Genomic DNA, 10962 nt, shown 5'->3' on the forward strand with positions numbered 1-10962 from the left:
CTGTAGATCATATTCCGAAAGCGCCTTGTCGTTCAATGCTATTAATAAACCGAACGACGCCAATTTCAAGAAAACGTTTATTTGAATTGAACAATTTAATTGAAAAAATAAATAAATGTACATCAATTTTAACATCACAATTTATGATGGATCAGAGAGGCAATATGTTTGGTTCCCCAAGACACAACCTCGGGACCACTTTTACTTGCATTATATATACTGTAAAGCATAGTACATATCAAACATGTCAAATTTCAAGTGATATATACATGTAATATATCTCAAATGACATAACAACTAATATCAATTCATTGTTTCTTAAATATCGCAGTGAAGTATTATTCTTATAATAAAACCTGATGCCTTTACGTCGCGATCATATTTCTTTCTGCGGTAAAACAATATGATGATTATAACCAATTGTTTGTTAAACACTGATCAACTTAAATCATAGAAATAAGTTTCAAACATTTGTAGGTTATTGTTATTCGGCAAGATAATTGAGCATTAACGTAAGATAATGGTGAATGATTTTTACAGAAAATATGATATACCAACTCGCACACAAACACATACACATATGTATATATACATACATATGGTTGGAAAATAGAAATGTAAATAGCATGCAACACCTGTTCAGCTAACGTCTCAGGTTACGTTACATAGCTGCATTGTTTCTTTGAGAAAATAGGCATGTTCCACTCTGCAATATATAAATCCTTGTCAGGCAGATCGACTGCGGATACAAACAACAGGAATCGACTTCAATTGAACTATCACTTAAGGAAAACTGAACATCTTAATGACATTTACGAACACACAATGGTATTTGAAGACAAATGTTTATAATACTGATAACATTTGTACAATTCGCCTTTTGTCTTTTTGATTCGGACAAAGGATCTTTATCAATGACATGAACACGTACAAATAAATTTAAGTACTAATACATATAACATGTAGAAAGCTTCAACAGAGGAACATGTACTGTAGGTTTATATAAGATACATTGTAAAACAAGTTCCGGGAATAGTAGAGAGAATGATCGTTATAATAGGCGGAATCCAATCTTCTTTAAGCTCGCTGCATTATTTCAACAAATTCTGCAAGAATAAAAAAGAACATAGTTTTTGTACTTTCTTTCATAGTTAATATTTTGTTAAAGAAATAAAAAAAATCTAAACCTATTTTGAAAAAATATGGTATATATTACACAGTTAATTCCACTAGTTTCTCGTGATTTCTTAAGTATTAAATCTTTTAAAGTGATTGTTAGTATAGCTTATATGTAGTTAACTGATATCGACATTGTACATTGTAATATTCACAGTCATTGAATAGTAAAACACAACATACATAGCATCGTTAACTTAAGAAAGTTTGCATGCCGGTTTGGCTGCAAGGAATATAATACTAGCAAACTAGGTCCGACTCGGTCAACGACGACTGGGTTAACGACGAAGTATTAGCTTCGTGAAATTAACAACCATACATTGTAAGAGAGGGACAACACGTAAGCAATTATATCATGCAGAAATTAAAATTATATTTGTCAAGTGCTTGCTATTAACAAAGGATAATGAATACTAAATATTGACAGGCGAAGCACCACAAATGGTCTACATTGTACGACCTTGTCACTCATAACATCAAACGAGACGATGTCAGCTATATTTTTGGCGACTGATTGAACTTACCTTCTATGCTAACTTTACCGTTTCCATCATTGTCAGCCTCGGCTATCATGTCGTCTATATCATCAGGTGACATCTCGTCCCCAAGTCTCGCGAGAAGTACCTTGATGTCCTTACGAGTGATATAACCATTGCCTTCCCTATCAAATACGTGAAAGGCCTCCCTGATGTCTTCCTCTGTGTTTTCCTCGGATACTTTCTTAGCGATGACCATTTTAAATTCTTCCACATCTATGTAGCCATTACCTGGAGTAAAACAGCCCTAATGTTTAATACAATACATCTTAACGTACCATATCCTAAATAACAATTTTATTTGATTATCGAAGCCAACAGTAGCTATATTCTTATGCCTTAAATTTCTGCCCTCTGAGGAAGAATATGTTGATGTCCCTCAGGTCATGATATATCAAAGGCTTTTAAAACGGAATATGGTGACCCCTGCTTGTATTTCAATAATATCACTGACTTACTGCTATGGCGGTATATTGGACCGATATTATGGTTTTGTGCATGCCTCTACACTAAATGGGTCAAATTCAAATAAAGTTCTTTTCTTATGAAAAAATGTGTTAATTGGAATTTTTTTTTTTTTTTAGATAAATAGATAAAAAAAAGTCATGTTACTAAATACATTGCGTTACGATTTATTTTCAAAAAAAAAATACTTTGGGCGGATTAACAAAGAGTAGTGTTGTTCTATGTTATGTATGTTTCACAATAGCGATATTCAATAATATAAGCAAATCAATCCTTTTATGTGTATTTAAGTTATGAAATAGTTTGCCATAAACCCATACGTATAAAGATGGGTGCTACAGCTTTATGCTTCCTCTAATTGACTTATAATCGAAATATTGCCATCCTAGTTCTAATCTTGAACTTTGTTTTGTTTTCTCCGCCCAATTCACAGCATGCCCAATCGACCGAGGTGATTCAGTGCGACTCTCTTGTCGTGTAATAATCCTTTAGTACCAACACAAGTGCGTAATCAGGGATAAATGGTGATTACGTGAGATAAGTCACACATACAATGAACTCGCCCAATAACACTATGATACTTATATATTTTTTAAACTTGATGAAGATATACTCGTCTTCGGACGGCATTTCCCCTGGTTTCCCGCTATATAAGAATGTACGTTCTATCTATTTATTTATGCCTTTTTCTTTGTTAAGTATTGGATGTTTACAATATATCAAATAATAACATGGAATGATTTTTTTCTCTGTGAGTATAAAACATTATTATACATATTCAACAACCGTACCTTACATGATGCATAATAATGTGATTAATGTTTGTAATTTTTGCTTTCACGGATTGTTCTTTCTTAACTTTTATAGATTTCATATTAATCAACATGTTATTTTTTTTTCTGTGTGTTGTTTACATCCAAATTACACATCATCAAGTGGTTGTCGAAATGGAAACATTCATTATTTTATATTGTATAACACTTTTCCCGCTAACCATAAATACTGGTTTTAGATAAATAAATATATAAGACATTTATGGTCTGATAATCTGGACCACTCTAGTCGAATTCGTATACCTTATAAAGGGAGACAAATGGAACCAGAATACAACATTAAGACATTGGCAATGATATTAAACGAAATTAAACGTTAATTTGATCGCTTATATAATGCAATATATGATTGCATGCCCTAAATATTACACGATCGGTATTGTCATGTGCATAAAAGGGTCGTGCTAAAGGTACACATTCCCCCGCTCTTATAGGCGTACAGCATGTGAAAGGGGTTGAGAATAAGACGCGGTAGTGGAGATTCGGGGTTATTTCTATGAACGCAGCATTTCGATATTGATGTATATGTATACATAAGTGCATCATATCACCTTTAATGTCCTTCAAATGGGAAAGTTTTGTTTCCCCCCACTTACAGGTACACATCTTAGGGTTATGTATTGAAAAAAGGGATTTGCAAAACAATCCATTTTCTCATAGTCTTACTATCTGTAAAACAAAATACATTCCACTAAACCGAATCTACAATAGATTATTTCTACATAACTAAATCTGTTACTGTTTCTATAAACTGACCATCAACATCCGCCTCCAGCATGATTTCCTTGAGTTCGTCATTTGTGGGGTTCTGCCCAAGTGATCTCATTATTCCACCAAGCTCCTTGATCGTGATGGTTCCATCCCCATCGTCATCAAATAAGGCAAACGCTTCCGCTATTTCTGCGTAAGGAAGGGTGTGATCATTCTTAGTGTGTCACTAAAGGGGAATATACTAATGACAATCAACATTACCCATTGTAGTTTAATAGATTTAATTACGTCTTTGAGATGTAAATATATATTTCTTTCGCTATACACTGATTTGTCTCTATTTTCAGCTGAAAATAATTTCTCCGCCAGCCTCTAGGGCATGAGAATTGCGCGCACTGGTCGTCTTAACCGCAAGCGAGTGACATCACAAGGCAGGAATAAGGTCAACAATAGACTAATGAGAAACATGAATGAAAAGGAGTTAATGTTTCACGACCGCTGCTATTGAGTATTAGTTACTTGAAATGGAGACAAGGGCCGCTATGTATCTTAATATCATCAGTGATGTTGTAAGTATAATACAATATAGAATTGGAATTCAAAAAAATTATATCATTTAATAAATAAACGTGAATTACATGATATCTTGTACAATGCTCTGATATACAGGTTTTGAAGTATGATGTTTACCTTGAAATATTGTAGTCATGCATCACTATTGTGCTAAAAATCAGACAAAAATCAGTTATAAGGCAGCTTGGAGAAACTTGAGAAAAAAACCCAATTAAGGATGTAATAGGAAAAGCTCGACCCTCAGAGAAGTATCTGGTTCGATACTCATAAATCTTGAGATTCCTTTATCGCACCCTTATTATAGTGATATATCTTATAAAATTTAACCCTAGTACAATTATATAGGGATAAAAATACACGTTGTGATTCTCTCTTTACTGCAGCAATGATGGTCTCACGAGACGAGCAACAAACTATTGAAAGTACAACCGAAACTTGAAACACATATTCCATGTCGGATAGATCGTAGACAAGAAGTTGTCCTCTCTCGTATCAGTACTGGACACACGTATCTTACTCATTCGTTTTTTTAAACCAGAAGATTCGTTAACATGTCATGCTTTTGACATTTTTAAGCACATTCGTGATAAATATTTTTGAGCCCCGGACCTCAAAACTCTTTTTGAAGTCGAAGGCACTATCTAGCCATTTGAAAAACATCGATCTATTCCATAGACCCTGATGGCCTTTTGTCTACCTAATCCCCCTTGGCACTATGTGTGCTACGTAGTCCATATCAGCTATCCCGTACCAATGTTATTATTTAACATTTTAATATTCTAATTATACAATGCAGATATTTTTGAAAAATAAACCTTTTCATATGATTTTGTCTTCATTATCCACTTTTTTGTTTGTATGAAGATAGTAAATGAATCAGCATTGACTCAATGACCGTAGCAGTCTATAGGACGTTTGACAAAAGAAAAAAAAATCTCTTTACATCATATATTTGATGTTTTACCAATAGACTGATTTCGAGCAACGAGGCGCCAATTTCCTTTGAAATATTTGTACGGTTGTCAACATCATCTGTTTTCCAGATATGTCATGTCATTCACTGCCTTGACTGAACTATCCATAAAGAGTTGCTGGTGACCTATATGCACCGAAGTTGTTCCTGGACGTGACAAAGACATCCGGTTTGGTGCCATGACTGGTGGTGACTCGCCATCACATTTTTCTTATGGATTGATGATTGCTTATTGTTGGTCAGTTAATTTTTCCTGATTAGATTGATTTCATTTTAAACCGGAAGTGCTATTTGTGGTGTTTTTGTTGAAAGCAGGTATATCTTTACTGTCCTAAATAAGGCATCATTGTTTTGATAATACCGTTGAGCTGGTCCCCCTGAACTTTGACATTGCGGTGATGATATCATGTAAAATATCTAGTGTTATACTATATTCTCTACGTTATTCTCCCACGTAACAGTTACTCTCTTAACGTTACAGTTACTCTCTTAACGTAACAGTTACTGTCTTAACGTAACAGTTACTGTCTTAACGTTACAGTTACTCTCTTAACGTAACAGCTACTCTCTTAACGTTACAGTTACTCTCTTAACGTAACAGTTACTGTCTTAACGTTACAGTTACTCTCTTAAAGTTACAGTTACTCTCTTAACGTAACAGTTACTCTCTTAACGTAACAGTTACTCTCTTAACGTCACAATTACACTCTTAACGTAACAGCTACTCTCTTAACGTAACAGCTAATCTCTTAACGTTACAGTTACTCTCTTAACGTAACAGTTACTCTCTTAACGTAACAGTTACTCTCTTAACGTAACAGTTACTCTCTCCATTTAACAGTTACTTTCTTAACGTAACAGTTACTCTCTCCATTTAACTGTTACTTTTTTAACGTAACAGTTACTCTCTCCATTTAACAGTTACTTTCTTAACGTAACAGTTACTCTCTCTCAATTTAACAGTTACTTTCTTAACGTAACAGTTACTCTCTCCATTTAACAGTTACTTTCTTAACGTAACAGTTACTCTCTCCATTTAACAGTTACTTTCTTAACGTAACAGTTACTCTCTCCATTTAATAGTTACTTTTTAGCGTAACAGTTACTCTCTTTACATAACAGTTACTCTCTTTACGCAACAGTTACTCTCTTAACGTAACAGTTACTCTCTTCACATGACAGTTACTCTCTCAAAGTATTAGCGACTTTCTTTATGTTAGTAATATTGCTCTCTTAACGAAAGTTACTTTCTTCCGGTAGCAACAACTTTTTATGTATCCATGTAAAATTCAGTGCAAGGACGAACTGATATCGTATGAAAATCAACGCTGTGGTCCAAAACAATCGAATTTCTTAGAAGTATTGGAGTAAAAACTGTAAGATATGCCTTTACCGGCATTGATATAGCCGTTCAGAATAATTAAGAAGTATTCTTAGCATTATATCAGCATTTATTATCGTGGTTTGCTTTTATCTCCATTCGTAATAATAGAACTTTTACTATTGACAATATGCATATGACAACACACACTCTCTTTTACATGCAGTAAACCAATAATCAATCAGATACAAACGGATCCAAAATGTATTATCAACTGTCTGGTAGCAAAGTGGATAATACAATAATCACCCCTAATAGCTCATACTGTAGGTATCGTGTAATTCTCAATATTCTTTAGATACATCATCACGTAAAATTAGTCATGTTTTTGAGCCACATCCACGGTAAACAGTATATTGATATGATATAAGATGTTACAAGATCACAATTAATGAACAATTACACGAAAACATGCTTTTTACTATTAGACAATTGCGGTCTTCTCTAATTCGGGCACGGGTGGTCACTGTTTTTGCCAAACCTGACGGTATACTGACCATAAAGTGTACTGCAACTCAGGACACTTACCTTTGTCATCAAGGTTTGCTAGTATTTCATCCTGTAATTGAAAATAATGTTATAATTACTAATTACATACAGTATTACTCTCGATTGAAATATTATATTTATATAGAACTACACATTATATGCTATATATTGATCTACATTTCAAAAATTATCACATACGTAACATCTACATACATGTATATAACTTAATATGAAATGCATTGTTAAAACATGGAGCTAATCTGGTTCTTAATAATTAAATAATATTTCATCCCAATTAGGGCGACACAGGGGAATCTCAACCCGAAGAGGAACATCCTTAAGTTGCAAAACATGAGGATTCGCGAGTTATTGGCAGCTTAAGTATCTGACCCTGAGTTTAAGATTTCCCTGTGTCACTGCATTTGGGGTGAATAGTTATTTTTCCCTTACCCTGTTTTGCTTTTATGCATATAACATAGACGAAACATCAATGCAAAAAAAAAAAAATGTTTACGTGACGTCATTGAATTGTCGGCGTGACGTCATGGATTGTCACCATGACGCCATGGCATTGTTGATATGACGATTTGCAATTGTTCAGAACGTGCAAAGAGCATGCGTAGTTTGTCTCAACCCATGATGAGAAAAGAAAATCTAACATCAGTAAAATTGTGGATATCGTAGTCCAGGATAAGAGAAAATAATATTGCACTTACGTAATCTACAAATGACAAACTGTATCATTCTCGAGTAAAACTGTTGTTTTGAAACATCAACATCGCAAGCATATGTACCCTTACAGTTCGTTCATGGGTTTCTTGGGATAAAAATAACTATTTGGCATTAGAAAACGTCTCTGTGAAATAGACCGTGTCGGGTTCATGTGGATATTTTAAATCAATAACAGATCTTCACTGCCCTAACGTCAGTTACTATTTTTAGATCACGCACAGGACCAGGACGAAAATATAGACGCCATGTTAAAATTCATCTCTTTTTAAAAGATGTCCAATTATGAATATAATTCTACATAGCATGTTTACAATTGTGAATCATTGAAGAATAAGCAATCTTCGAGAATACTGAATTTATTGATTATTTCTCGTGATGTGTGACAAAATACTTTACACTGCCTAAGTTACATAAGCTGACATACCAGCTAGCTAGTTATTTAAAAAACATCTTTCTCTCTCTGATAATATTGCAACAATGCTCAAGAAGCAACTGTAATAGATAATATAGAAATAAATCAGGTAAAACTTACCATTTTGTGCTGGCTCTAAGTCAACCCTAGTTCATACTATATGCTCACAAACACACAATCTAAAGAGTCTGGTGTACACCTTACAATAAATAAACCCGATACTTTTAATTACACGTTAGAAGTAGAATTAACCTCTGGGGATAATCCTTCTGTGATACGATCTCTAATACACATTACAGTCGGGTACGATTAGTAACAAAAGGAAAGCAAAGCCAGAGGAAAAAAGGCCCTAGGTTAATCTACTATCAAGTACTTGTCACCTCGGTTTTGAAATGGTTCTAATGTGTTGATACAATTATCTCACTATATGTATTTGAATTTGAAATTGTCAGGGCTGAATAGATCAATTGAAATAAAAACAACTTAAACAGATTTTCTTCAATATTATATGTATGTACGTATGTTTTTATCTATCGGATTACGAGGAACAGCTTTAAGTATGCCATGCGGTATTAGAATTGTGTATTACTTTTTTTGTTACCTGTTAGTTGGTCTTAAGAATTCAGATCAATAATAAATCAATACATTCCATTAAGAATAATCTGAAATCTACTGAAGGGAGGTAACTCGTAAATATATCTGACTTTGTATTATTGATTCATCTGTAGCCTGTAATTTTAACTAGTGTTCAAGACGTCTCAGTTTGTAAATCATTATTGTTTTTGATAAAATCATCTGAAGTGGAACATATACTATTTGATACGCGTCTTTAGTTTGATTAATTGCCTGGTTATTCTTTAAACTCAGAGAATTCAGTGATAAAACGCCTGGGAATCTAAACGTTTGGGTCATAGCCCTAACGAAGAGTCATTGAAGGATAAACTAAGTTTATGAAGGAGTTTTGTTCTAGTAACATGACAAAAATGTGTGTTTAGTTCAATTCATATTTAAAGACATTATCTACCAGTATGTAATTTGTGCAATATGTGTATGTATGTGCCATAAACAACCATGTAACATAAAATAATACTTTTTTCAATGTCGACAGAATGATAGTGAATGAAACGGTTTGATTTAGTACTGTTTAACGTTCTATCAACAGCTCAGGTCTTTAAAAAGACGGCCTCCCCTGTGTGCGAGACGCATGTGTGTGGTGATTGGCCATGTGTGTCATGAATGTTTGTGTGATTTGGGAGATTTTGGTATGTTCGTGTTTGTCTCATTGTGATAGCGCGGAACTGATGCCGACTTTATAATGCTACCTCACTGAAGTATGCTGCCGAAAACAACCAGCATTACATCCCAACCGGTCACGTTTTACTGACAACGGGCGAATCAGCCGTCCTATTCTCAAAATGCTGAGCGCTTAGCAGGAGGAACAACTGCCATTTTTAAAGAATCTGATATGTATCGGCCATGGGACAGAACCCAAAGCCTTCCTTACAGGGGCGAACGCTCAACTGCAGACCAAAAGTAAGGCAGCGTGAATGGAACGGCACTAACAATACAAAGACTAATGCTAACAGAATGGAGGTTTGAAAGACAAGTTGTAATCTCACTATCTTGGACAGTCTTCAAATATTATTTTGTTATAATTAACTATAAGTAAATGGTAAGGTTGAGTAGCTAATGTTTATATAAATGTTTATGTTTCTTTCCTTTCGATGTCTGTCTTGAAAATTTATTTATTTTTTTATCATATGATCAGATATGGCTGTATTTGCCAGTTCATTGGAATCTCAATGGTGGCGGATGTAGGACTTTGCGGTAGGGCTATCCTCAACCACTCTCAGGTTTCCCCATAATTGGATCATAACATACTACTTGTATAAAATAAAGCTTCAGATATGTCTTTTATCTTTAAATTAAATTACATGATATCTATATTCAATAGACTTTTAGCGAGTGAATACATTTTATGTATATTGTCTCGTAAGCCATAATTAACTGGATATCGATATAATATTTATGTTATTGTGGCTTGTGTCATGTAATGATCGCAGGTATGAGAATGTCACAATATCTCAGGTAAATATCAAAAAAACTGATTCCTGAAATCCCAGCTATCAATTTATCTCTGCCTTGTCAACTTATTATCCAAACAACATAGAACACCGACATAATAACGAAATATTAATAAGAAGTAAAAATCCATTAAACAAGAGGAAATATAAACAAGAAAAGTACGAGAAGAATTAGACTACAAAACACAATATCTTTTTTATGTACATGACATAGAACATCAGGTCCCAGTTATTCAAAAGGTGAACAGCTTAATTATTTGATTAGTGTAAATTTCATTTCTATTTTACTTCAAAACTTGTGTGTGTGTTCCTGGAAATAAGCAGGTAACAAAGACTGACTGCTACAGTTCAATACAATTTTGTGTCAAGTTAGTTTTTCCAGAAATGGTTTTAAAATTGATATTAAACCGTCATAAGCCTGTGAAAATGAATTGTCCTAAACTCATTTTTAGAAAATGCGTCAAAGGTAGTGATTTCAAAAACCCTTATAAAGTTATCCGACATTCTATAAGGCAGGAGGGGTTTTCAATCTTTTGCGTGATTGTTTTAACTTATAATTATAAAACAGTGCTGAAACAGATAAAACAAGTCTAGAAG

General features: G+C 33.9%; 1 protein-coding gene across 1 annotated transcript; it reads right to left on the reverse strand.

The window, feature by feature from the left end:
• Positions 1-63: 63 nt before the first annotated feature.
• LOC117324666 (neo-calmodulin-like) lies at positions 64-8506 on the reverse strand. The gene is made up of 5 exons (XM_033880602.1): positions 8402-8506; positions 7177-7207; positions 3767-3910; positions 1701-1943; positions 64-1106 (listed from the first exon to the last, which is right to left on the reverse strand). Exons 1-5 carry the CDS (start codon positions 8402-8404, stop codon positions 1078-1080), a joined length of 450 nt encoding a protein of 149 aa, XP_033736493.1. The 5' UTR covers positions 8405-8506; the 3' UTR covers positions 64-1077.
• Positions 8507-10962: the final 2456 nt, after the last annotated feature.

This window comes from Pecten maximus, chromosome 3 (genome assembly GCF_902652985.1).
Source record: "Pecten maximus chromosome 3, xPecMax1.1, whole genome shotgun sequence".
Taxonomy (NCBI): Eukaryota; Metazoa; Mollusca; class Bivalvia; order Pectinida; family Pectinidae; genus Pecten; species Pecten maximus.